Source organism: Marmota flaviventris, chromosome 10, assembly GCF_047511675.1.
Source record: "Marmota flaviventris isolate mMarFla1 chromosome 10, mMarFla1.hap1, whole genome shotgun sequence".
Lineage (NCBI taxonomy): Eukaryota > Metazoa > Chordata > Mammalia > Rodentia > Sciuridae > Marmota > Marmota flaviventris.
Window position 1 is genome coordinate 8,226,187 of NC_092507.1, and position 27,580 is coordinate 8,253,766.

General features: G+C 61.0%; 1 protein-coding gene across 1 annotated transcript; it reads left to right on the forward strand.

The window, feature by feature from the left end:
- Positions 1–624: 624 nt before the first annotated feature.
- On the forward strand, positions 625–27,580 carry Tnfrsf1b (TNF receptor superfamily member 1B). The gene is made up of 10 exons (XM_027947528.2): positions 625–736; positions 13,601–13,700; positions 15,283–15,411; positions 15,792–15,941; positions 16,244–16,337; positions 16,689–16,900; positions 17,386–17,463; positions 17,901–17,935; positions 21,745–21,952; positions 25,649–27,580. Exons 1-10 carry the CDS (start codon positions 659–661, stop codon positions 25,924–25,926), a joined length of 1,362 nt encoding a protein of 453 aa, XP_027803329.2. The 5' UTR covers positions 625–658; the 3' UTR covers positions 25,927–27,580.

Sequence of the window (27,580 nt, forward strand, 5' to 3'; positions counted from 1 at the left end):
TCCAGTCCAGTTCGGCAGCTTAGCAGGACCAGCTCAAAATTAAAAATAAAAAGGCTGGAGATACAGCTCAGTGGTAAAGTGCCCCTGGGTTTAGTCCCCGGTAGGGGGTCAGGGGAGGGCCAGCTAGTGCTTATACAGTGCTCCTTACATGACAGAGACATTTATTTATAAGCACACATAACACCTACTCTACTGTGTATATCATGTATCTTCCCAAAGGTCCTGTGAGGTGCAGAGATTCATAGGCAGGTGATGTGGCTCCAGAGTCTAAACGAGCGAATGATCTAGAAGTCCTGGGTCCCCTACAACAGGTGTCAGCTTTGGGGCATGTTTTTCCGAGGTGGTCCTACCCTTCTGGAGGGGTGGCTGCTGGGAACCGAGGCGGGTCGGTGGAGGAGGGCAGGAGAAGAGGCCCAGCCGTCCCCAGTGCGGGTCCCTTGCCCTCCGCTGGAAGGGTGGCTCGCAGCGGTGGGGGAGAGCGGGGCGGCGGGCGGCTTAGGGGCGTGGGGCGTGTCCTCGGTGGCCCCGCCCCTGCCCTGGGGCTCGCGGCCCCGCGGGCTTTCGCTTTCAGTAGCAGCCGCCGGAGGGGAGCGCGGCGCAAGCAGAGGTTCTGGGGACCTGGGCGCGAGGGCGCAGCCCGCCGGACCCGCCGCCGCACATGGCGCCTGCCGCCCTCTGGGCCGCGCTGGCCGTCGGACTGCAGCTCTGGGCGGCGGGGCACGCCGTGCCCGCCCAGGTGGGTGACTCGCGCGGCCGCGGGGGACAGAGCCCACCGTGCCCATCCTGGTGCCGAGGGGCTGGGAGGACAGGGTCGCCGACCTGCTCCCTGGGACGCGCCACGCGCCTATGGGGACCATCTGGGCACCGTGGGCCCGGCACACGTGCGCCTCGGGTGGAACTGGGTTCTCCGCAGCATCGCCGTCGCCTTCGGGGACGCACCTCGGTTCCTGGGCCCGCGCGGGTCGGGACTTTGGGGCCGAGCAGCTGGAGCCCCCTAGACCCAGAACCCCCGTCCTCCTCCCCTGCGGTGCTGGGGCAGCCCTTCCCTCCTGTCCGGCGGGGTGGGGGCTGTCTGGGGCGCTGTCCCCACTGCCCAGGGCAGGCGCCCTCTTCAGAAGACTTCCTCCTCCGCGCCAGGGCTTTGCTCTTTCTTAGAAATGCTTGGGCTGCGTGTCGGAGGCTGCGGGCCAGGTGTGTAGCGAGCCGCCCCGTTGCCCCTGCCCAGCTCCTCCCGGGACTCCCCTGATAGGTCCTGGGGCCCCTGCGGGTCTGTTGGTGGGCTCGGGACAGGGCCCCGCCTGGCCATCAAGCAAGGCAGAGGTGCTCTCCAAGGGGCCCCAGGAGGATGAAGACAACAGAGACCCCGATATTCAATATTCACATCACACCCACAGTAGCAAGGCCGGGTCTCTAGGGGGCTGGGGGTCCTGTTTCTCCGTGGCTGGTGAGATGGGCTAACCTGGTTTTACGAGGGAAAACTGAGGCCCTGAGGGCTTGGGGGTCATTGGAAGGACTGGGGGGGGTGCTCTTTTCTCAAAGGGCATCCCTGTCTTTCTCCCAAGGTGTGCCTTCCTCCTTCCTCCTGAGCCCACCTTGATGGACACAGGGTGTGTTGACCTGTCTGTAGGGTGGAGCGTGGGGATGGCATTGGCTGCTATGGTGACAGGAGGTGACACCCCGATCCAGGGCTAGGGAGCCCAGTTCTCCAGGAAAGAGGGGGGGCTCTTAGACTAGAATTGACTCAGTGGGTACCAGGAGGGGTCCTGAGGGGCTGCCCCAGGGGAGGTCCAGGATAGCCTTTGGATCAGGACAGTTCCAGTTCTGAGGGCCGTGTGTGAGTTGTGGGTGGCCTATGGTGGCCATCCTGACTGAGGACTTTGGGTCTTGTCACAGGTACTGCCTTCCTGCACCTGAGCTGGGGCTGCCTGGGTGAGCCCCTGGCTGGCATGTGAGCTCCTGGCAGGGGATGAGGCAGGCCCAGGGCCTGCAGGACACCAGCTGAGGGAGTTGGAATTGCTCTAGGGGTTTCCCTCGCTTCCTGCCTGAGCACCCCGACTCCCAGCTCAGATCCCTGCCTCTCGGGATGGTTGCCAGACTCCTAGCCAGGCTCCTGCCCTTGCCCCTACTCCCCATGGGTCCTCCTTGACGGAGACCCTCCTCAAGCCCGGTGTACCTCTCTGCCTCCAGGCTCCAGTGGCCAAGACGGAAAGTCCCCATGTATCCCAGGCCAGAGTGAGGTATCTGCTCTCCCTATACCCCCATGTACCCCGCACCCCTGAAACTGACGGCCAGGTGGCCCATGTGAAACCTGCCTTTGTCCACGCTGTGGCCTCTCCGTGGTCCACCCTCACCCCGTCCCTCCAGGCCATTTGTACTTGTCCCTCTCTGGGACAGGCTGTCTGCATTCTCCCACTGGGATTGTATCTGGTCTTTGAGTACATGGCCTTTTGTTCCCTTCGAGGACACATTCCATTCTGTATCCCAACCCTGGTGTCTAGAAGGGTCCTGAGGGCTGGACTGTGGCTTCTTCCTTCTCATGATCGGTACCACGATGGCTCCTGGTGTTTGGACACATAAGTGTTGGGCAGTTTGTCTCAGAATCACACTGAAGCCTGCCTTCCGGCGGCTCCTAAGAGATGGGCGCTGCCGTTCCCTTTGAGAGATGTGGCAACAGGTCCAGAGAGATCGTGGCACTTCCGGCCATCACCGAGCTGGGGGTGGGGATGGGGCTTGAGTGCAGGGCTGCCCCAGGCCTGTGTCCCCACAGCTGCTCAGCGGGGTTGAGCTGTGGAAAGAGCCCCCAGGAGACCTGAGTGGCTGCAGGTGTGGCAGGCTCCCCTGGAACAGCTGCATTCTCCAGCCGTGGGAGGCACCGCTCCCTGGGTTATTCGTCCATTTGCCAAATCAGTGCCAGGGAAGCTGGCGGGGTGGGGGAGAGCTTGGTGCCCTCTATTGCGGATGGCAGGGCCCCTGATGTCTGGGGAGGCGGCTGAGGGTCTTCTGCTTGCCTCCTCATCAGGAGCCAAGCAGGAGAGAGAGTGGGGGCTCCTGAACCGGTCACTGGAGTGGAGTCTGGGAGCTGAGGCACCTGCTGGCCCTGTGGGCCCCTTCCTGCTTCACCAGATCTCTGTTCCTTTGTCCCCTGCCTGATTTCCCTGTTGGGCATCTCTGTGCTGACTGAGGGGGTGACCTGGTGATCGGGCATCCCTTCACAGGGCAGTGGCCAGATGGCCAGGCACCCTCATGCAGTGCCAGTCACTCACCCATCCCCACCACTCATGGATGCCTACTCCATGCCCAGCCCAGGGCCCTGCTCTGAGGACCCCAGGCCAGTCCTCCAGGATCCAGCCTCCAGGAGACCCCAGACCTTACTGGCTTCGCCCCAACTGCCCTTGCTTCTCATCTGTTTTGTTTCTGCCTCTGTTTTCTCATCTCTTGACCTGGAGAGAGAATTCGCCTGGGATTCTTGTGTCAGAGAGTGGCCCCGACTCTTGTCCTGGGCCCAGCCCAGTGAGTCCCTGGAGCACTATCCTCCAGGCCTGGGTGACACTGTGGTTCTTCCCATCCAGTGCTTCCTAAAGGAGCACCCAGAGTGTTTGTGTGTCAGAAGGGCAGGCGCTTTGACGCCCGCCTGCTGTGCTGTTTGGCTGCCCATCAGCTTCGCCCTCCCTGTTTTGCCAGGTTGGTGCTTTTCTGCCCACCTCAGGGCCTTTGCACTTGCTTTTCCTTTTGTTTTGTGTGGTCTCACACTGACTTCTCCTATTCTCACGCCCCCATTTCCTTCTGCTCCAATAAATCACCTGACCTATAATCCCCAGCAGGTACCCTCATCCCTGATCTGCTTTATTTTCCCTGTTTTTTTTGGTTCCGGGGATGGAACCCAGAGGCACTTACCCACTGAGCAACTTAGCGAGACCCCTGGGGATGTGGCTCAGTGGTGGAGTCAGCTTTGAGTAGGTTTGACAAAGATCCCAGATTCAGGGTCCAGTGGGGGCTGTGCTTCCCCAGGAAGGAGCCGGGCACTCCCACTGCTCAAGTCCCTCCGCGCTCACCTCAGTGCCACTTGGTTTGGCTGGAATGTTTCTTGACGCAGGCCCCAGTGGCACCAGGTTCATGGCCGCCTGTGAGCTGGCTGAAGCCGAGGTGCAGGGGCCCCAGGCAGAGCCGGGCTCCTGGGTTTCCAGCCCACTGCCCCTGGGCGCGCACACTGGCTGTGCCTCAGAGGCGAGGCCCTGCCCGTGCTGGGATGCTGGGGAGCCCGGCCGCCCTGTCCCCTGCAGGGCCCTGTCTGGGAGCCCACAGGTTCAGGGAAGTCGAGGCGTTTTCCTCGAAGATCCCCCGTGTCCCCAGAACACGTACTTGCCCCGGGCCCTGGTTCTGAGTCCTGCCCCGCCACCGTCCCATCCCCCCAGCTGTCACCTGTAGGCCCAGCCCCTGGGGCCCAGGATCTTTTTCCACCAGGACACCCTGTGACCTCACAGCGGGTGGTGACGCCACTGTGGTTTGGGGCACTCGGTCTTTTTCCACCTTGACACCCTGTGACCTCACAACGGGTGGTGACGACACTGTGGTTTGGGGCACTCGGCTGAGAGCAGGGAAGGAGGAAGTGTCCCTTCAAGGCGCTGTTATGCAAGGCACGTTGCAGGAGTGGGTTTCCTTCTGCCTGGGGGTGCGCGTGCGGCTAAGGGGGTGGGGGCGGCTGGCCTGAGGCTGCAGCTCTGTCCTCTGTCCCACCCGCCTTCCTGGGGATGTGTGACCTCTGCTCCTGGGGGCCTCCGTTGCTGCTCTGTAGCTGTTGCCTGCCGAGGTTTATGAACAACTGATTATTGTGAAGAATAAGAAGGCCTGCCTACCAGCGGTCCACACCTGGTGTGGGGTGTCCCCTCGCAGCCCAGGCACTAGTGGGTCTGATCTGCTGCGCAGAGGGATGGCGAGGCCCAAGGCTCCTGTTCCGAGAGCTGGGGCCTCCAGTGAGCCTCGCTCTGTCCTCTGGGTTGGCCTCCGCTCTCTGGTCAGCGGCCGGGCAGAAGTCCCCAGGGGGCCCTGGTTTCCTTTGCTGTCCAGAGCAGCTCAGAATCTGTTGCCGTCTGGCCTTGGCCTGCAGGGTGGCTGAGGGGTCAGGGAATTGAGTGAGCCCGAGGGTGAGAGGGCGCGGGAAGGGATTTCGGGGTGGCGGGCAGTGTGTGAGAACATCTTCCCAACTGTCGGGGGAGGCCTCCTGGGAGAGGCCCGGCCGTGGATGGAGCGGGGCTGGGGCCTGGGCCAGCGCTGGCCGAGCTTCAGCTGAAGGAGAAGTTGGTCACTCGATCCAGACCTCAGCTACTCAGCCCCAGCTTGAGGTCAGCCTGAGGATCCTGTGAGCCCAGGTGCTCGCCTGGGTGGTGACCAGGGGGTCAGGCTGGGCGTGGAGTGAGGCTCGGGTGGCCCAGCTCTGGACTTGACAGTGCCAGCATCCTAGCTGCTCTGCCTGTCCTTCCTCCTGCTGCCCTACAGCCCTGGCTTCTGTCTGCCACTCTCAGAGGCCCTGGTGACCTTGTCACCAAGTGTCCTGGCTTGTGTCTCCTGCTCCTCTGGGTTCACGAGCCCCAGTACTGCTCCTTCCTGCTGGTCCTTCCCGCTCCTGAGCTCCCTCCCTTGGCAGGAGTCCCCATGCTCCCCGGCCACCGCCCCTCACCCCGCGGATCCGCCTGCCTCCGTCTGCTGTCAGCCTGCCTTGTCACCTTCCTGGGTCTCCCCCCATCACGCCCTCCTCAGTGCCCCTCAGGGAACTCCCCCTGAATCCTGGGAGGGGCAGTGGGGTCCCAGCTTCGGTGGTGGACAGGGAGGTGTGGAGGCAGGAGAGCAGAGGGGAGGCTGGACTGTGTCACTGGGGGAGTGTGCAGGGCCAGTGGTGGCCCGGGAGGCTCTGGGTGGGTCCAGTTTAGGGAAGAAGTGACATTAATTATATTTAATGACCGCAGCATCCACCAGGCACAGTGGCACCCGCCTGTAATCCCAGCTACTCGGGAGGTCGAGGCAGGAGAATCACAGGCTAGCCTCAGGAACTTAGTGAGAGGCCCTGTCTCCAAAAATAAAGGGTGGTGGTGCCCGGGATGTAGCTCAGGGGTGAAGAGCCCAGGTTTCAATCCCCCAAACCAATAAAAAAAAAAAGAATTTGTAACAACTATAATTCTGGTGTACACTATTCTCAGTCCTATTCTATGCATGAAAAGACTGAGGTTTGTTAACCTCCTTTGTTTATTTATTTATGTTAGGATAACACAGAACTGTCTGCGTGCATCGCTCAGTGGCGGTGCATGTGCTCAGCAGGTGTAAGACCCCGGGTTCTCTCTCCAGCACCCACCAATACAGAAATAAAATTAAAAGAAGGAATAAAACTAAAACCACACAGAAAAGCAACCTCTTCAAGGCTGCCTGCTCGGGAGGGAGGCAGTCTGGATGCAGAACCAGGCCTTCTAGTTTATATATTCTGTATGGAGAAGGAGGCATTGGGAGCCATTGATGTTTTTTTGCTTTGGTGGTGCTGGGGATTGAACCCAGGGCCTTGTGCATGGGAGGCAAGCACTCTACCAACTGGGCTATATCCACAGCCCCCATTGATGGTTTTTGAGCAAGAGAGAGACAGGCAGAGAGTGGATTAGGAAGACCCACAGTGGCCTCAGTGTGAAGCACAGATGGGATGGAGAGGCTGGAGGCAGGGAGGCCCATGAGGAGGCCGCGGCGGTGGTTTAGGTGAGGGTTAGGACTGGAGAAAGCAGCAGAGCGGGAAGGAGGTATGGGAGGGAGGAGGAGGAAGTGGCCTCCGGACTGGACCTAGACGTAGGGAGGGGTTCTGTCCCCCCACTCATTTTACCACAGAGGCCCCTCTGGCCTTAGATCTGCCCCCGCCTGAGCTGAGCTACCTGATCCTCAAGTGTTCCTGGAGCTCTTGTTCAGTGGGTCACCCCAAGCTGGGCCCCCTGGGCAGGGCTGGCTGCCCGCCCATCTCAGGTGTGGGAGGGGCACTGGGGGCCTGGACCCCCAGGCCTCCTGGCTCTGCTGTTGGCACCTTTCAGGACCCCTCTGCTCTTCCCGCTTCGGTCCGGTGGAACCCCGTGTGTCTCTGCTGCTTCCCATCAGGGCTGCGAGGTGCTGGGAGGCCGAGTGCTGCTGCCCAGGGGGCACTTCCGGGTGCCAGGCAGGGCCCAGTTGTTGAAAGCACGGAGCCCCTCCATCTTCCTGCCAGCTGGGGGTGGGTGAACCGCGGCTGGAGGTTAAGCCCAGGGTCTCACTGCTCACTGAGGCTGAGGTTCTACCCCAGGGTTTAGACTCCAGCCACCGTGCAGGGCTGGGATCTGAAAACTGCCCCTCAATCTGCCCCCCTGGGAATGCCCCCCCCCCAGGACTCCCCCAAGGCCAGCTCATTTTAAATAATTGGAAGTTAAGACATGGGCATCTGCCGAGCCGTGTAGCATCTCTCAGGCACCTGCTGGGGTGAGCCCTGGCTGGACACAGCAGTGAGTAATAAAGGTGACCAGCGACAGGAAGTCTCACTGCCTCCAGGCACAGTACCCAGACCTTCACGTGGATTGACTTGTTGAATCTTAGCTGCCCTGTCTCCTTTTATAGTTGACAAAACAGAGACAGGAGAGTGGCAGAATTGGGTAAGGCCAGGTGTCTGGCTACTTATGGTAGAGTGTCGGGGAATTGTGGCCCCTTGAGGGGGACACAGGTGAACAAAGTAACTAAAACATGGTCTGGCCTGGGCAGTAAAGGGATGGGGTGGTCACAAGAGCCCTCAGGAGGGGACTCTGACCCCGGGGTTACCTTGAGGTGGTAGTGGAGGGTCAGCCCTGCGGGACACAGCAGGTGAGAGGAGGGTGCTGGAGTCAGGAGCTGCTCTTGGCCAGACAGTGACAGGTGCTGGCAGGGCCAGGCTCACGGGGCACCTAGCTACCGAGGCTGTGCTCCGGCCCCAGGGCAGTGGGTGCCCGTGGAAACGCTCACCGCGGGCCAGTGAGGAGGGTGGCTTAGGTCCATCTGCAAAGGAACAAAGGTGGGGGAGAGAGCAAGGAGGTGGCAAGAGATGCCCGGGTGCCACCGAGGGGCCATGGGAGGCTGAGAAGGGCAGAGCCACGGGCCTTGAGGGCGGTGACAGCAGGGAGGGGTTGGGACATCTCTGTCGCTAGACTGAGCATTGCTTGGAGGCAAGGACCACGCCTCGGCATTCTTATACCTTGTCACACAGCACAAAGGCTGGCCCCAAGAACTGGATCCCGGCCCAGGCTTCCTGTCTGCCCAGCTCACTTCTAAAGCAACATCACAAGCAGCAGGCTGGGGGTGGGACTGTCACCCTTGGACTGCCTGCCTGTGATGTGGTTGGTCCTTCCTGACTCTGTTCGTCCCCGTGATGGCAGATGGGTCTCCAATGTGACAGCCTGGCTTGATGTGGCTGCACCCCACGATCCACAGGGTTCCTGCAAATCCCCAAGATCAAGGCTAAGCACCTCTGCTACCCCCCACCATGCCCCAGGGCCCTGGGGAGCTGCCATGCAAATGATGTGGTTTCTCTATTACTTGAAAACAGTTCCCACACGCATGGGGGTCCGCGGGTCCTCGGGTCTTTGGGCAGATGCCCCTGCCTCTCTCCATAGCCTTGGTGTCTGCCCCGAGGCCCTGGAGACCCTTTTGCCTGGGACAGTCACCGAAATGTCCACACTTGCTTACTGCATTCTTGAGAGTCACCCCCTCTGGGGGCCCCTGTAAATTGAGGAGCAGGACAAGACCACAGGGTATAGAATTGGGGGAGAGCAGGAGGCACATGGAACTGCCACAAGCACCTCGTCTGCCTCTTATCAACTTCTCAGCCTCAGACAATTGGCATTGATTCTCCCGAAGCCTCCATTTCTACGCCTGTAAAATGGGGTCAACCCGGCCTCATGGCTTTGGTGCAGGGAACAGGGTAAGAGGAAGCGTGTGAATGTGCCCAGCACCGTGTCGCACACAGCAGGTGCCTTTCCTGGGTCTGAGCAGTGGCGGTCAGCCCTCTCAGCTTATGTAAAGGCCAAGGTGAAGGAGTGCTCTACCCGCCGAGCCCGAAGCTCCCCGCTGCCGCCTTCTCCCCGTTGTGACCCCTTTCTGCCTCTGCTGGCAGATCCCATCCCGGGGGGCTCTCTGGGGGAGGCTGGCAGTGCGCCTGCTCCCAAGGCAGGTGGCATCTGAGGGGATTTCTGGAAAGTCAGAGAGCCACGAAGTCCCCAGGTGCTGCGTGGATGGGGGCAGAGGAACAGGGGCTGCAGCCTCACTACTTTCCCATGACCCCTCCCGGTGGTAGCCGCTTCCTCCTCCCCAGGCCTGCCCCCATTCCTTCCTTCCTCTATTTATAAACAGAAAGAACGGACAGCCCCCACTTTGGCTTCTGGCAGAACCTCGGTCTGTGCGCAAGACAAAGCACCAGTCCCAGGCTGTGCAGGCCCCAAGGGGTGATGTAGACCCCCAAACCAGAGAGACCTGTGCAGCTGCCTGGCCCCTACTGGCACTGGCCTGGTCCACCACTGTGCTCTGGGAGTCCTCTAGGGTGGGAAGAGGCGGGGCATGAGGGCAGGACAACAGGTCTAGCTTCCCAGGGGAGCCGGCTGGACCCTGGAGCTTTGCCCCAGCAGGCCTCTGAGGCTCACTTAAATTCTTTTTTTTTCGGGTGCTAGATATCAAACTCACAGGTGCTTTACCCTTGAGCTGCATCCCCAGCCCTTTTTAAAATTTGAAACAGGGTTTACTAAGTTGCTGAGGCTGGCCTCAAACCTGCGGTCCTCCTGCCTTAGCCTTCCAAGGTACTGGGATGACAGGCGTGCACCACTGTGCCTGGTCCCCAAGCTCACTGTCTTGCAAGGACTTGTAGCCACATCATCCTCTGACGGGCCACTTGAGACCCCAGCCTCTGGTTTTGGCCATCTGTTCCCAGACTCTTAACCCCTCCAGTGTTCCTCCAGCAGGCCCATGGGAGGCTGAGGCCAGGGGAGGAGCTGCAGACGTTAGGGTGAGGGACGGTGTCCTTCCTTCTTTCCTTCCATCTGTCATTCTCCTCTGAAACCTCTGTCTGTCATCACTGATCAGCCATCGTCATCTTTCGTGTCTCTCTTCTCCAGTCCCCTCACGGCTGGCTCACGATTCCCCACGTGTTCAATGGTGCTCGCTCTCCTCCGTGATTTCCACGGGGTTTGAAAGGCTGTGTCTGCTGAATGCGCTGACAGAATCGCGTGCAAGCCGTTGAATTTCCTCATTTTACAGCGTCACATCCCCCGTGGGCAGGTGGGGTGTGAATCTGAACCCCCCCAACTCAAAACAAGAGAGCTGGCGGCCCCCTGGCCCTGCGCCGCCCAGAGGCCGCTGCCACATTCTGGGGACTTCTGGGCCCTCCAGCTTGCTGGGTCCCTGTGGTGCCCCTGAGCTCCGGGGGCTGTCATTTGGACTCCGCCCTGCTCTGAGGAGGCTGCGTGGAGGGAATGACCTTCTGTCCGGCTCAGGGGCTTTCTGTTCCTCATTGTTTGGCCATGACAGAGCTGAGGGTTTTTTTTTTTTTTTTCTTTTTCTGTGTCCCGAGGATAAACAGGCCTGGAGATTGCTGGGGGGCTGGGGCCTGGACAGTGGGTGGGTCACCAGCAGCAGGAGGAAGCCGGGGAGGCTTGTTCACAGCAACTTCCAGACAAGAAACGAACTGGGAGGAGGAGGCTCGGGCCGTGCCAGGGTGAGAGCCCAGACTTGGCCACGGCAGGGCCCTTTCCCATCAGGCCTTTCGCCCCTGACGGGAAACCTTCCCCCAGACGGCGCAGGATTTCTCTTGGCTGCCTGGAGCTGCCCACGTCCCAGATGAGCACGGTTCCCGTAGCTGTGCAGGGGTGAAGCCATGGGGGGCAGTGTTGCCAGGAGCCCTGGGCTGGCACCTCAGCTCCTCCCAGCCCAGGAGCTGCTCCCCTGGGAGGGCCAGCGTGGGGCCTGGGGGCAGGCCGGCCCTTGGGGCAGTTAACGTCCAGTTGAATGGTCTGTGCTGAAGGAGCTGTGAAGACAGAGGGTCCCCGGGTGCTGTCCCCCGGCCCTGCCCAGGCCACCCTGCTCCACCATGGGGCTGAGTAATCAGATCAGATCACGCTGGGCAGCAGAGCCCGCGGTCACCGCAGGGGCTCCTTGCTCTTCCTCCTTCTCCTTTTCCTAACGGTACAGCTTCTGGGCCCCGAGATCCCCCTGCGGTGGGAGTGGACGTCAGCACAGTGACAGGCCCCCAGGAGCCTTGGCCACCAGCAGCAAGGCTCCACATGCTGAGAAGCTCTGCCATGGCTCCTGGCCCTGGCTTCACCTTTTGTCCAGGGTGCCTGGGAACCTGCTGTGTCACCTGGCTGGGAGGGAGGAAGTCCTGGGATTGCGTGTGCACATGCATGTGCCCGTGGACCCCTGCACATGCGAGTTCCCGAGTTCCCAGAGGGCTTTGCCATTGCTCTTTCAGACTCTGGGTGCTGCAGCCCGGCCCGCCTCCCCTGCCCCAGCGAGCTGCTTCTCTCCCACCTGGCCAGAGCTGACTGGGCCTGGAGGGGCAGGGTGGCCTGGTCGCAGGCCAGGGAATGACACGGCAATGAAGCCCCTGCTTAGATCGGCCACGGCTGAGCCCCGTCCATGCCACGCTGGGCAGAGTGTCCTTCCATCTGGAGGGTCACCTGGAGAGTCAACCCGTGGCAGCCCTGTCCACTGGGAGCCAGGAGGGAGGAGGGTCAGGATTCGGGATCGGGGTGATTCCTGCAGGGTGGGGGTGGGAGGCTGCTGGCTGGCTGAGGGCCCTTCAGAGGAATTTGCAGAGGAAGCAGGAGATAACTCAGGCGTGGGGCGGGAGGAGTGCGGACTGCAGCAGGACCCAGCCCTGTGGGTCGTTGCCCCGTTGGCATGACGCCACGAGCAGCCAGAGAGTCAGTGCTGCCCGCCAGGCTGAGCTGGGAAGACGGCTGGGTCGTGGGCCCACTTGTCACTCACTGTAGTGACCCTCCAAGCTGGGCATCCCTGACTCCCAGGCAGTGCTGTGGACAGGGAGAGAAGACAGTGGGAGTCCCACCCCCCTTGGATCATGGGAATTTGGCCTGTCTCCACTGCCCGGTGGTAGCTGGCATCTTTCTGGTGGTTTGTTTACAGCTGATGTCCAGTGTGACTGGTCAGCACTCATGTTGTGTTGGCAAATATTTTGAATATCTCACTTGCTTCTGTGTTAGGAATTAGAGTCAGAGAGGTTGAGGCCCTTGCCTAAGGCCACTCAGCTGGTAAGTGATGGAATAAGGAAAAGAAACCTGGCCTCTCTGACTACCCTTATCTGTGGAAGCCTTATCTCACTTAATAAAGGTTATTGAGCTCCTGCCCACACGTGATTGCTGCTGGTGGGACACCCGCCAGCCCTCAACTCTGACCTACGGCCACCCTGGTCACTCCAAGGCGGTGTCTGGAGGACTGCCTTTGGGTGTGTGTGTACAGTCAGCTCTTGGCCTGGAGACACACGTACACGCCCACGTTGGCCTCACGTAAATGCCCAGCCCCGGGTGTGCTCACGGCCCGCAGAGGCGGCTGATGGACGCCTGCCCCTGAAAGCCCGGATGGCCGGTCTCAAACATTTGAAAGGAGGGGCAGGAGAGGGGTGTGTGGCCAAGGCCCTGGGACAGGCACAGTAGTGAGGTCACTCAGAGACCCGAGGGAGGAGGCTGAGTCTGTCCGTCTGTCTGGCCGTGTGCCGTGGAAGTGCTGTTTTCCTCTCTCCTTTCTCTCTCTTCTCATTCATTCCTTTGTCTTGCTCTCTCTTCCTGGAGGCGGGGGCCCAGTACTGAGATCACAAGTGGTGAAGTCGGGATTAAAGTCCTTCTTGTCATTGGCCCTGGGACCTTGGGCAAGTGACCTGCCCTCCTTGTGCCTCCGTTTCCTGTTCCCTGTGGTAGCCACAGGAAGCAACCCTGCGTCGGGTGGCCGGGAGGTGGGTCTTGCTGAGGTCCCACAGCTGAGCCTGGGACAGGGGCCTGCGACAGGGATTTAATGGAGAAGGGCCCTGGGGCAGCAGGACAGGCAGGGGACGGGGCGAAGCAGGGCTGAGTGGGGGCAGCTGGAGCCAGGTTTGGCTTGGTTCCCGGGGCTCCGGGTTGGGAGGTGCACCAGAGTTGGTCCCATCCTGAGGCCAGGGAACCGAGAGCCCTTACCAGGTGACAGTGGCTACCAGGAACGGCCACCCTGCTGGTGACAGGGATCCGAGTGGCGCCCGAGCCCCAGAAGCCCTCAGGATCGCAGCACTGGCTGCGGGCATGTGCATTTCCCCTGGCCGCTCTCTGCCCGCGGGCTGCAGGCCTAGGGCAGGACCGCCCCAGCAGTCACCCTGGCAGCCCCGCCCCAGCAGTCACCCTGGCAGCCCCGCCCTCTGGCTCTGTGCCTCCACCTGCAGACTCTGTGCTACACGGAGGATGGAGGCGGAGGAGGCCAGGCCCCCCTTCCCCTGCGTCCCACCCTGACAGGTGCTCCATCAGGAGGGCAGCGCTCACAGGCAGGACCTGGGTGCTGGGTGTGGGGACCGGCTGCCACGCTGACGGCTGTCTCGCCTCCCCAGTTGCAGGTTGCCGTGGTGCCCTATGCCCTGGAACCTGGGGACACGTGCCGGCAGAATGAGTACTACCAAGAGACGGCTCAGGTCTGCTGCAGCAAGTGTCAGCCTGGTAAGGAGCAGCCGCGGGGCCTCTGGGCTGGCCGGGACCCTGGGGCGGTGCCCTGGAGGGCGCATGTGTTGAGGGGTTGGGGGCAGAGCCATCACCCTCAATTCTTACTGAACTCTTAGTGCCGTGCATTGGCTTGGGCTCCCTGGGGCCCCTGGGCCTTTGTACATGATGTCCTCTCTGCCTGGAGCTCTTCCCAACGGCTCTTGCTGTGGTCAATCCCTTTGCATCCCTCAGTCCTTGTGTTAGCTGTCCCCTCCTCTAGGGGTCAGCCTGCCCCACACTTCTGGCCCCTGGCAGCTCTTTTTGCACCATGGGCTTTTGGCCCAGTTTCTCCCTTGGTCTCACTGTGTGCCCTTCCAGGACAGGGACTGTGCCTTCGTCTCCACTGAGTCCCCAATACGTGGTGCATAGTAGGTGCTCAGTGCATATCTCATTCCATGAACCCATTTCCCAGATGGTGGACCTGAGTCCTGGCCCAGTGGGGAGAGCTGGGGAGCTGCCCACCCATGTCTGCCCTTCATGCAGCCAATCATGTTTGTGATTCACTCGTGCAGCATTTATAAAGCACCTGCTGTATTTTTTAAGTGTGGGGCAGACAGAATCCTTTATAGGGCACCTACTGTGTGTGTTTTAAGAGCAGGGCAGACAAACTCCTTACCTTGGTGGAGTCTGCTTTCTAATGGACGCGTGGTCCTGTCAGTAGGTGCTGGGGGGAAGCAGGGCACGGTGGGGCTGGTGGAGACAGATGGAGTGGCCCCTCCATTTCCATGGCCTGGGGAGGTCTCTGAGAGGATAACATTGGGCCGAGCCCAGAAGAAGGGGATTGAGCTATGTGGGGAACAGCAGGCCAAGCACAAGTGACAGGTGCTAAGGCCCTGTGGTGGAGCCTGCGTGGCAGGGCAATGTGTGTGGCCCAGGGTGGGAGAAGGGCAGGAGGCCGGGATGAGGATAAAGAGGCAGGCGGGGGCCAGGGCAGGGTTAGATTTTATTCCCTAAGATGCTGGAAGCCACCGGAGACTTTGGGCCATTAGCTTGTGATGTGGGTAGCAACATGAGTCACCTGTTAACACCCATGGCCACTTTAATAGACACCCGGGAAAGGGACTTTTTCCTTCTGTTACCAGGCAGGGTCTGTTTAAGAAGTTACTAGATTAGCAGAGCACTTAGATCTTGGGGATGGGTTAGGAAGGTGAGGGCCCTGGGTTTGCCTGGGTGTTCTCCCACCCCGCCCCCTCCCCAGGCCTCAGGCCCCTGCCCTCACCTCCCTGGGGTCCCAGGGCCACATTCTTCCGGCCTTCCCCTCCTGCTGCAGGAGAGTTTTTAAAACTATCAAGAGGGAAGGCCTTGGCCGCCAGTTCTGACCTGACAGCAGGTTTCTGGGGCACATTCCGGCGTCTGAGAGAGCAGGGGGCGCGGGATTTGGAGGTGCCCACGAGGAGGAGCTGCGGAGGAGGAGTTAGAACTTCGCCGAAGGCCTTCCCAGCAACACTGTGGCACCTGGGGACCCCGGGCACAGCCGATGAGCCTGGGGTCCTGGCAGAGCTCCACTCTGCTGAGACCACGGTGGCCCTTGTTTCCTTAGGCCACCATGTGAAAAACTTGTGCACCAAGACCTCCGACACCGTGTGTGTCCCCTGCGAGGACAGCACGTTCACCCAGGTCTGGAACGTGGTCGACAAGTGCATAAGCTGCCGGTCCCCCTGCGAGTCTGGTGAGTGGGCCCTGGGAGGGGCGGCCCCCTCCTCCCTTGGCACCCCACCTGGCACTTCCCTCCCCCGGGCATGCGTGGCACCCTGCAGCTCCTTACCAGCTTCCAAATGGCCCCTCCCTTCCCCACCTCACCAGCCCCTTGTCCAATCCCCTGGAGCAGAAAGCTCGGATGGCGGTGGGAGGACGGCGCCCACGTTAAGGTTGAGGAGCCAGTGGCGCAGGGAGCAGCCTGGGAGTCTCGGTGGCCGGGGCCTTTTGTGCCCTGGGTGGGGGGGTGCACCTGGGTCCTGAGGCCAGCTCCCTGTGGCTCTGGGCAGGCTGGGAGGGCAGAGCAGGCGTGGCAGAGGCAGGAATGACCCCAGCTCCCTGTCCCTCCTCCAGGTCAGGTGGAGACCCAAGCCTGCACGCAGATGCGGAACCGCGTGTGTGCCTGCAGGCCGGGCTCGTACTGCGTACTGAAGCGTCAGGACAGCTGCGGGCTCTGCCTGGCCATGCGCAGGTGCCCGCCCGGCTACGGCGTGTCCAGACCAGGTACGAGACCCCTGGGCCTCTCCTCCACAGACACCCGTGGATGTCACAGGTGTCAACCCATCAGTCCAGCCCAGCCAGGGGCATCTGTCCATCCAGCCACCCCTCATTCCCTCCTTCAGCACTCCCGATTAGGCACCTGCTGTGTACTAGGGCCTGGGAATCCAGAGTGGATCGGAGTAAATCCTGAACTGCTGGAAAGTCAGGAGGTCCTTGGGCCCCTCAGGCCCCCCGGGGCTCCAGGGCAGGGTCCCCTGTGCATGGAGGGTTCAAGTTGTTGACAACTTCCACTTTTCCCCTTGAAGGAACTGCAACCTCAGATGTGAGGTGTGACCCTTGTCCCCGAGGGACGTTCTCCAACACGACTTCATCCACAGACGTCTGCCGGCCCCACCGCATGTAAGTGGCTGAGTCCCTGGCTCTGAAGAGCAGAAGGGGCTGTCCCTGGGTGATGTGGGGCCTGAGACCTGAGCAGCTCACCAGCCACTGGTGCCCGGATTGCTTTCTGTGGGGTGGTCCTGGGGTAGACAGTGAGCAGGACCTTGCCACGGGAGTCAGACTAGAGGGCACACAGGGAAAGGGGGGTGGGGGCAGGAGCAAGTGGACCCTGGAGAGGGTCCGACACACGTATTACTCCCCTGTTCTGGCTGCTGGGGTCCCTGCTGGCTGGCCTGGCTCCCACGACTGAGCCTGGTCACCCCAGGCCCCTTGGCCTCTGTTGCCTGCTGATCAAGTCTCCTCCTCCCCCAGCTGTGACTCGGTGGCCGTCCCCGGCACCGCAAGCACAGATGCCGTCTGCACATCTGAATCTCCCAGCCTGAGAGTGACCCCGGGGACAGCCCGCACACACCAGCCGGTGTCTACAAGATCCCAGTCCATGGAGCCCACACCAGGGCCCAGCACGGCTCCATCCACCTCCCTCCTGCTGCCCGTGCAGAATACGAGCATCTCTCTCCCAGTCGGTAGGCCACAGAGGGGCCTCCCTCTTCCCCCCTCCTTTCTCTTCCTTCCTCTCTGTCTCTCTGTGTCCCACTGAGAGCCCCCTGTGCTCAGGCCCCATGTGGGTCTGTCTTGGGATGCAGGTGGCAGTGACTGGTTTCCTTCCAGGACCTGGTGATGTCACTAGGAATCCCGGGGTGGGGTGCCCCAGGGTCGGCTGTTTGCCTAACGTGGAGATGGTCTCATAATCCCTGTTTCTGATGAACCCGTGTGGCCTGGTCATCTTGTTGCCTTCCCTTCTGGGGTGAGAACTGCCCAGCCAGGGGACTCAGACTGGCGGCCCTCAGACAGAGTGTGGCCCACAAATATACGACGGGCTCGTCATTGAACTTAAGGACTCAGGCCTGGTCTGGCTCCTCCCGGGCAGTAGCCTGGCCACCTCAGTCACGGTGCCACTGGGACATGCAGCTTGTCTTTGTGGCCCTCTGAGCGCCTCCCTTCTTCCTAGGACTAATTGTGGGGCTGACAGCCCTGGGCCTGCTGATGATAGGACTGGTGAACTGTGTCATCGTCACCCAGAAGAAAAGTAAGATTCCTTTCTTCCTGGCTTCCCTCACCCACTGGCTCAGGACGACCTTCGGGAGCCTCCCTGGGCACGCCTTGGGCTCAGACGGACCCGGACCCCAGATCTGGACACCACAGTCCCTGTTCTGTGGGAGCTTAAGCCTGGGCAGAGGGCAGTGCCGCTAGCTTTGCTGCTGACCGGCCAGGGCATTTGAGGCTCTCCAGGGGGACAGGAGTCTGGGGTTCCTATCCAGAAAGTCTGGGGGCACCAGGCCACCGGGCAAGAGCATGCCCAGGAGAGAGCGGGCACTGAGGGCGGGAGGGGTGTGGGCAGAAGCGGGCTGCCAGCAGCTCGGGCAGAGGGAGGAACGGGGCTGGCCCTGCCGGAGAGTCGGGGTCCTTCTGTGGAGAGCCGTGCCCCAGGAAGCCGCCTCCCTGACTTGTCCCCTCTCTTTGTAGAGAAACCCTCCTGCCTACAGAGAGGAGCCAAGGTGGTGAGTGTCCCTCTGCCCCTCCTCGGGTCTCTTTCTGGGCAGGCGGGTTGCAGTGAGAAGCAGTGCCTTCTGTTCTCTTGTCCAGGGTCAGCGGATGCAGAGCCCCGGGTGGCCCAGTGTCCAGGGTTTACACAAGGCTGTTGAAATCTCGTAGACTAGTTTCATTTCCTGATTTTGCCAACAGGAAAGTTGCAGAGCAGGACAGTGATTTACCCAAGGTCACACAGCCCCGTCCTGGACTCCTGCCCAGTGCTCTCTGCCCCCACCCTACAGCATTTCGATGGGGGCCAGACTGTTTCTCATGTCCCCACTCCTCACTTTTTCCTACTTCAGTTCAATGACACTGTGACAGCTGCCTAGTAGCAGATAAAGCAAGTGTCCCCTCCAGGCTGGGCCCCAGCAGCCCGGTTGCCGCCCTGTCTTGGCCAGTGTTTCCTGATGTTTGTGCTCAGATGTCCTGTGGTGGTGCAGGAGGACTGCTTCCCCTTCCCTTTGCCGAGTTTGTGTTGCCCAAGGGTGACAGCCCCAAGGGTGACAGCCCCACCCCTGTGCTGAGAGCCCTCGAGAGCCCTGTGGCGGCTGGTGACAGCTGTCTAGGGGGAGAAGACCCAATGCCTGATTTGTGGTGCTTTCTCATTTCCGTGGTGTGGACGCCCACATGGCCAGCTTCCAAGGCCATCCTGACCTGGGGCTGGGAAGACACGTGTAGGGCTGTGCCAGCACCCGCTCACCCAAGCCAGGCGCTCTGCCTGTGCCAGATCCTCCCGTCCTGAGGGCAGGGACCACCAGCCTCCCCCCCTTATAGACGGGGAGACTGAGGCTCAGAGCTGCAGTCGCTCCTGCAGGGTCAGGTGCTCAGGCCGTTGGCAGAACTGGCTTCGGCAGGTAGCCTGACGGGCGGCCTCCACCTTCACCCCGCCTGTTGGGCCAGGAGATGTTCGGGCTGCTCTGGGCACTCCCCCTCCCAGCAAGGCTGCCCTCGGGGTTGGTCACCCTCCAGGGGCCCCGCCCCTTGCTGAGCTGGTGCCCACTCTGCCGTCCCTCAGCTGGCTGGTAGCCATCCTGCTGGGAGCCCCGTGGGTGATGTTCCCCCACGAGGCCCGGGGGCGGGATGAGCTGTGAGTCAGCTCGCCCGCTCCTCCAGCGCTCGGGGTACAGTGGCTTCCTCTGCTTAGAAAAGCAACATGTGAGTGCACCTGCAGCCACCCCCAGATACACTCAGGCGGGCCTCCCGTGGTAACCAGGGCTCGTGTTGGCTGGGTACAGAGTGACGTCAGGTGCTGTGCTGAGCGGGCTTTCTCCTTCCAGTCTCGCTGTGACACGCAGGTCACGTGGTTGTTGCCCCACTTTCCTAGCCCAGGACTCTTGGCCCAGAGAAGTTAAGTAACTTTCCCAAGCAAGCCCAGCTGATGAGAGGGGCCTGGGTCACAAGCCTAGGTGCCTCTCCTCCCCCGGGCACACTCTAACAGTGCCACACCAGGCGTGCGCACACCATCCTGCACACGAAGGCTCCTGGGTGTGTGCCTCATACACCCTCAGCCTCTAGATACACACCCCTCCACATACACAGACAGGCCTGAGGGGCAGCATGCTTGGCCTGGGAGCAGAAGCTGGGTAGGGGTCTGGGGGAGACCTAGGCCAGAAAGCCCCTGCCCAGAGGCTGTGAGGAGGGACATTCATTGCTCCCTCTCACTGACCAAGCTCGGAGCAGGGCTGCAGGATGGGATCAGGCAGTGGCCAGAATCTGACTGTGAACTTGAAATGCCTTCTGTCCCTCCAAACCTGGGAGCCTGGGCCAGCGGGGACTCTGGGGAGGCACAGGGTGCAGCAGGCAGCTGCGGCCCTGCACGGGCTGGGCTCCTCCTGCTCTCGGCAGCCGTGTGGTACCAAGCATGGGACTCACCCTGGCTGGGCTGCTGTGGCCTCATGGGGTCAGTCGCACAGGGTCCTGCCAGCCCAGAGGCAGAGGCTGTGGTCCAGGCTGGCTTCAGGGAACAGAGGGGCTGCAAGCTGGGGACTGTGGTGATTGGCCAGCCAGGAGCAGCCCCAGGAAGGGGCAGCAGTACTCCTGCCTCCGCTCAGGCCACATCTGGAATTGTGTCCCCCTGGAGGGAGGTCCGAGGGGCTTCTTGCTCTGGAGGGCTAACAGGCCTGTGAGGTCCCCTGTCTGTCCCCATAGCAGATGAAGACTCCCAACCGTCCCTCTGTCCCTGCAGCGATAGGTGTGGCCACCAGCCGTTCAGTCCTCTGTTCTCGTTCTGCTCTGACCCTCTCCCCTCCTGGGTAGGACAGCGGCCCTGGCAGCCACAGAACCTGGCCCTGCTATCTCCTTTTTTCCTGGGATCCAGAGCTTCCCCAGACCCTGGGGCAAGGCCCTGAGTTCCTGCTAGTCAGTGTGGGCAGACTCGCCTTGGTCTGGGGTCTCCCGATGGCCCAGCCTGGGTGTCTGGAGGCAGGGAGCTTGTCTTGAGCCTCCAGACCTGAAACCCCAGCCACCCAGAAGTGGCAATGTGGCTTTAGCCCAGCTGTATCTCATCCTAACCATGACCTTGGGCAAGTGACACAGTCGTTTTGTGCCTCCGTTTCCAAACCTGTAAGGCCAGGGCAGCACTGGACTGTTGGAGAATCTGTGGGGACACTGTCTGGAGGGCCCTGGGGCGGTGCCTGGCAGTGGGCAGCACTCAGATGCCAGCCGATGGCTTATTAGAAAGACGTTAGGGGGCATCACAGGGCAGCCTGGGGGGCACCATGGAAAGGGTCACTGAGCGGGGGCAGCTGAGGGTCCCCCGATGACAGGGCTCCCTGCTCTGCGCTGATTGATTGGACTCAGGTCAGCACACTTTACTGCCAAGGGCCAGATAGCTGCTTTGTGGATGGTATGGTCTCCGTGACAATTCCTCAATCCTGATTTTGTAGGACGAAAGTCAGTCGGCACAGTGAGAGTGGCCGCGTTCCATCCAACCTTGTTTATAAGTGCTGAAACTTGCACTGCCCAAAATGTCATGTGTTTTGGAATATTATTCTTTAAAAAAAAAAGATTTTTTAAAAACTATTTAAAAACACGAAAACCGCCAGGTAGAGGCTGAGGTAGGAGGATCCCAAGTTCAAAGCCAGCCTCAGCAACTTAACGAGGCTGTAGGCAATCTAGAGAGACCCTGTCGCAAACAAAAAATAAAAAGGGCTGGGGATGTGGCTCAGTGGTTAAGTACCCCTTGTTCAATCTCCGGTACCTAAGTAAACAATTAAGTAAGTGAGTAAGTAAGTAAGTAAGTAAATAAAAACATGAAGTTTTTCTTAGCTCTCAGGCTGTATGGAAATCAGCAGTGTGCTGGACTGGGCCCGGCCGTCCTCCCTCTACTTGTGTGTGAAGCTTGCCGTACTGCTCGCTGTTCAAGCACATTCGGCTGCTCAGCTGTTGAATCTCCCAACAGCCCTGTGACATAGGTTCATATTCTCACCTTAGAGATAAGAATAGGGAGGCACAGAGGGGTTAGGTAACTGGTCTGTGTTTGCACAGCAAGCGAGTACAGGATTTGGCTTGTGGCTGCTGCCCTGGGTGACCTTAGGAAAGTCGCTTTCCCTGGGTCGTTGTTTGGTGGAGAAGGCCACATGGCCCCTGCCCTCCTCAGGCTCAGGCTCCAGCTGGGTGGCTAGATGCTAATAATAGAAACACAAAAAACCACGGAAACTCACCCCTCCCAGAAAGTGCTGTGTGTGGAAAGAGCAGGGGCCGGGGTGTGGTGTAGCCTGCAGTGCTGACGGGAGGTGGGGGAGGAGAGGCTGGGGGCTGACTGCTCTTCCTCCCGCAGCCTCACCTGCCTGCGGATAAGGGCCAGGACGCGCCCGGGCTGGAGCAGCAGCACCTGCTGACCGCGGCGCCCAGCTCCAGCAGCAGCTCCCTGGAGAGCTCGGCCAGCGCCGCAGACAGGGGCGCACCCAGCAGGCACCAGCCGCAGATGCCCGGCACTGAGAAGGCCCGGGAGTCCCGGGAGGCCCCGGCCAGCTCTGGGAGCTCGGGTAAGAGGAAGGAGCACCCCTGGCTCATCCCGCTCTGTGCAGAGGCCCCTCCGCCTGGGGTGGGATCGTGTCCCGGCAAACCCGTCGTCAGCCAAAATCATCCTAAGTGAAAAGTGCACTCGGGACAGCTGTCCCAGAACCCCCCGCCCAGCGCAGTCCACCGCAGGGAGGGGTGGTGCCCCTGTGGTCCCGCGGCTCGCCAGGTGAGGGGCTCCTGGTCACCCTGAATCGCCCCCGAGCCCCAGGCCCAGCACCTGCCTGGCTGATGACAGTAATGGCTCTTTTTTTAAATATTTATTTTTTAGTTGTAGTTGGACACAATACTTGTATTTTATTTATTTTTATGTGGTGCTGAGGATCAAGCCTAGGGCCTCGCATGTGCTAGGTGAGCGCTCTACCGCTGAGCCCCAAGGCCGTTGGTACGTCAGGCACCATCCTGGGCACATTACATGCCTAAAATCAACCTGCACACTATGGCCATCCTCATCCCCATTTTACAGGGGAGGAAACGGGGGCCCAGAGAGGCTAAGCAGCCTGTTCAAAGGCACACAGAAGAGCCAGGAGTGCCCCCTGGGTTTCCAGGGCTCTGCTCACTGCAGCTTTTTGTGGGTCCCTTTGAGCCTGAGGTGCCAGGACTGTGGGGACCTTGTCCCATTTGTACAGTCCTGAACAGGTGTCTGGCAGGTGTCACCCATACCGAGTGCATCCCCGAGAGGCTTTCCCCCAAAGCCCTGGGCCCCCTAGGGTTTGTTCTGCAGTGGGGAGGGCCAGATGACTGGCCCACGTCTCTCCCGCTCACCTGGCCAGTGGGGCCACAGGGATTGGCCATGAGCTTGGTCATTCCCGGATCTGCCCAGCTGCTCTGGGGCTACGGGCATCTGAGCAGCCTTCTCAGCCCCACCGGGTCATGGTTCCCCATCTAGAAATGAGCCATGCCACCTCCTTGGCAGGGCTGCTGAGAGATGAGTGGCACGTGCCCAGTTTGGTGCTGGACAGGGCCCAGCTTCCTCTGGGCCACCTCCAGGCGGGCGCTGACAGCGGCAGTCACCACACACCCACGGCGGCTCCCTGGGTGGCGCGTCCTGCCTGCGGCCGGTGCTCACACCACCCTGCTCCCACCTGCCCATGTGAGCTGCCCACTTCCGTCTTCTCACAGCCCACCCGCTCTGTCGGGGCGAGTCTGGTCAGTGTCCCTTGCTCCCGCCTGAGAACTCCCTCGGGGAGGCCCCACCGGGCCTGGCACAGACAGGGCGCCCGAATGTTTGTGGCATGCATGAATGAGCGTGCTGTGGACGGCAGCTCTGGGTCTCTGTCCAGCTCTTGGATTCTCTTTCTGGTCTCTTCCACAGGCCCACGTGGCTTCCTCCTTGGCCCCGGAGTGGACGCCGGCCATGCCTGCCTGTCCTCTTTCCCTTCTGCTTCTATTCCTCCTCTCTGCCTCGACCGCCTCTGCTCTCCCCTGCTTCCCCTCCCACCGGTCACCTCTCCACTGTGGGAACCCCAGAGCTGTGCCCCGTCCGCCTCCACAGTCTCCTTCACCACGGGCAAAGGCCGTGGTGACTTCGGGTGACATTTGGGTTCTTCGGAGGCTCAGAGTGGAAATTTCTTTCTGGCCCCACAATTTCAGCCCTCCCTCTCCCTGGTTGGTTTGGGGCTGTTCTGAGAAGAGTAGTGTTGGCCCCGCTGTCCTCCTCCCAGGCTCCCCCAGTTCCCAGAGGGCGTCCAGAGAGCCAGGCTGGATGGGGCACTGGAAGACAACCAGCTGCCCCTTCATCTGGGCGCCCAGTGGGACAGGAACAGCAGCAGCAGCAGCAACGGTCACTTCTTGAGGGGATGTTGTGCGTGAAGCCCTGTACGTCCACCCTCCAGCTCACCCGTCATCTGTCCCTCACCAACTAACTAGGAAACTCAGGTGGCCACAGGCGCTGGGCAGGAAGGTGGGGCAAGCTGCCCCTGAAGTCCTTCCTGCCAACTGCTTCAGGAACGTGGCTTCCCTGTGGCCCGCCACAGCCAGCTCTCCTGCACGTGGCTCCCAGGGGAGGCCTTACGTCCAGGTGGGTTTTGCCCCTTGTTGCTGGCGAAGGAACCAGGGCCTCGGTTGTGCTGGCGAGTGCTCTGCCGCTGAGCGCCACCCCCAGAGCCAAATGTGTGAAGTGCCAATGGCTGGATTTTAAATGGCAGTAGCCAGTTCACTTTAAAACTCTGCTGCCACCCAAACGGCACACCTGGCCTCGTTTCCTCCATTCGACACTCCTCTCTGTTACAGGCACTAGGGACATTGCAGGGGACAGTCTGGAAGTCCCGACTTCCAGGGTCTGGGGTCTGGGGGAGGGACCCAGGGAGTGGTGGACAGGATGGAGGGCTCATGTGTCTACGGAAGGAGGCCAGGGAGGCTTCTTGGAGGAAGTGGCCTTTGAGCCGAGTGAGGCCCGAGGGTGAGCCCCAAGAGTAGGCTGAGGCCTGAAGTCCAGGAGGGGCAGGAGGGGAGTTGGCTGGAGGGGCCCAGGGGAGAATTGGAGCAGGAGGACAGGCCAGGAGAGCCCGGAGGGCTGGGGGCTGTTGGGGGGGCCATGGTTTGCTGCGCAGCCAGCAGTTGCCGGCCACCTTTAAAGGCCTGGCTCTGGGGGCCACGGAACAGACTGCAGGAGGCAGGTTTGGGACCAGGAGCTTAAACCAGTCACGGGGGATCAAGTGGCAGCCACCCAGGCAGTTGTAGGGCAGTTCAAGGTACCTTTGATGGTGGTCCCGGCAGGAGTCGCTTATGGGTGGGTCGTGGGCTATTAAAGAATCCAAGGCTCTGGGTCTGAGCGGCTGGGGGCCGGGGCAGGGTGAACCGAGATGAGCAGGAGCAGGTTGGAAGGGAGACGGGCCTGTGCGTACCCAAGTGTGGGTGCTGCGAGGGAGCTGGACACGGGCCAGTGTCCACCCCAGTGAACAAGTGTCACTGTCTCCAGGAGCTGCCCTGGCCCCATACATACAGCAGTGAACAGGTCAGTCACCTTTGCCTGACAGGGGATACATAGGGCACCTTGTCCCCATTTTACGGCTGAGCTCACTAAAGTTCTGAGGCGTGAATAACTTGGCCAAGAAGTGGAGGCAGAGCAGGGATCTGATTGTCAGACTGAAGGCAGCAGGAGGCATTCCAGCGTGGTCACGAGGTGCCACCCCCCTTCCGGAATCTGAGATTTATGGAATCCTCCAGGCAGCTCTCAGGGAGGGAAGGGGCTCGCGGGGAGTGAAGATGACTTGGGGTTCCAAGAAGGAACCGTTTCTGGGCAGCCTACAGACACTGTGCAAGGCGGGGGCTTCTCTTGGTGTGGCCGGGCCGCGCGGCCTCCAGCAGCTGCTCCTCGCGGGTGCCTGACAGTGTTGGTGACATGTGCTTCCTGCCCCTCCCGCCCTCTGGTTCTCTGTGGGGAGCGTGTGTTCTTGGAACACTGGCACCTGCCCTAGCTCGCTGGGTGGCTTGGGCCGGGGAGGTGGGAACGCTGGTTTGGGCAGATGGGGAGACTGAGGCTGGTGGCGGTTGGCTCACCTGGGGTCACACAGCGGAGCTGGTATAGAATCTCCGTCTTGGCTCCAGGGATACAGCTGTTCCGGCCTGTCTTGTCTGCCTCTTGTAGGAGGCAGCTGTGAAGATGTCCCCCCTCTTCAAGGCTCCCAGACTGACACCCCCTCCCACCTTGTGCCTAACAGAGTCCTCCCCTGGTGGCCACGGGACCCAGGTCAACGTCACCTGCATTGTGAATGTCTGCAGCAGCTCCGACCATGGCTTACAGTGTTCCTCTCAAGCCAGCGCCACGATGGGGGACCCAGACACCAGCCCCTCGAGCTCCACGAAGGACGAGCAGGTCCCCTTCTCCAGGGAAGAACGCCCCTTTCAGTCCCGGCTGGAGACCCCAGAGACTCTGCTGCAGAGCTCGGAGAAGCCCCTGCCCCTTGGCGTGCCTGATGCCGGCATGAAGCCCAGTTAACCAGGCTGGCGTGGGCCATGTCACTGCCAGAGTGGTCTGGCCCCTGCTGAGGGACCCTGGTCCTTATAGACCCCACCCCCAGACTCTGTGGCTCTTTCTGGGCCAAATTCCTTGAGTGACATCCAGAGCCCTGGCCTCGCCCTCCCTGCAGGCCGAGGGAGGGGAGCAGCCAGCATGGTGGGACCCTCTGCCATTGTACCGTGTGCCCTTCTCAAGAGGGCCCGCCGGGCACAGACCGAGGGGAGCCTGGGACAAGCCCTTGCCCCTCTGGGACCTGCCACCAGCTGGACCTGGGAGCTTGGCTACTGGAGCCCCTGTGGGATTGGTTTGGCTTGGTTTTCTGCTAACTCTGACTTTCTGGAGACCCCAGCACCCTCCCCTTCTCAGGAGCTTGCTGGGGAAGAGGGGTGCGGCGGGAACCATCCACGGAGAAAGGACACTTCACCCTGAATGCCGAGGCCACAGGATGGTCCCAGCAAGGGAGGCTGTGATCAGAGGGTTCTGTGTAGAGAGGAGGCCACAGCCCAGGAGGGGACGGGATTCCCTCGGGTTAGCTCCAGACTCCTGGAAAGTACCATTCTGTACCTGGATGTGAACATTAGGTGCCCAGGGCCCCAGCAGGCAGCTCCCCCTGCTGCATCCTGGGCAAGATGACAGAGCTTGCGTGGGTTGTGCTCAGCGGCGGTCGCAGGCTTAGCATGTCGAGGCGCCAGGTTCCAGCCCGGCTGCATCCGCATCGCAGGTACCGTGCGAACCAGACAGAAAGCCCCGGGGTCTCGCGTGCCTCTGTATCCTCCATCTTTGACTCAACGTCCCCGGGGTCCTGCCCTCCCCTCTCGGGGTCTGGTGAGCCATGCCAAGGCCACTCCTCCTGTCAGGGAACTTCAGGAACTGGAAGGTCCAAGGCCCCGCAGCCATCTCTCTCCTACCTCAGCCTGGACCTTCCTTCAGCGTCCGGAGGGGTGTGCTCCCCCACCCCCTGGCCCAGGGGGGCTGCCGAGCCACCTTGGTACTGTGCCCACTGAGATCCCCCATGCACATGAGGAGCTGAGAGCCAGTCCTGTCTGTCCTGTGTCGTGGGTCTGCGTGGCCGGAGACGTCGTGTTGAATTGCCCATCCCCGAGCAGCTGAGGCCGATGATTTTTTTGCCAAGGACTTCTTCACCATTAGAGGGTCAGCCCGCTCTTGGGCCCTGCAGAGCGTGTCCAGGAAAGGCCGTGGCCAGATTCTAGAAGGAAGGGGTTGAGAGGCCAGATCAGCTCAGGTACTTGGATCTCTTGTGTATAAATTCTGCTGGATTTGAACTTGGCAGCTGAGCTGTGGGAGGGTAGGAGAGCCCAGATGTCACCATGGAAACAAGAAGGGCTTCCCACTCTGAGTCAAGATGTCCCACTGCCTGGACAGCCGGGTCTGTGCCCGCAGCCCACCCATCGCTGCGGTACAGCATGTGTGCCCCCTGGTGGGCAGACCTGGGAGGATCTCGGGCTTCCTTGGCGTTGCCCTGCAGAGCAGGGGAGCCAGAGTTGGAAGGACTCTTTCTGGATGTGACCTCTGTCTCCCCACTTGTGCCAACTCATCCCGAGAGAGTGAAAGTTTGCACTGTGTGCCCGATAGTGTTGCCGCTTGCAAATAAACTTCTTGTTTTACACATTGA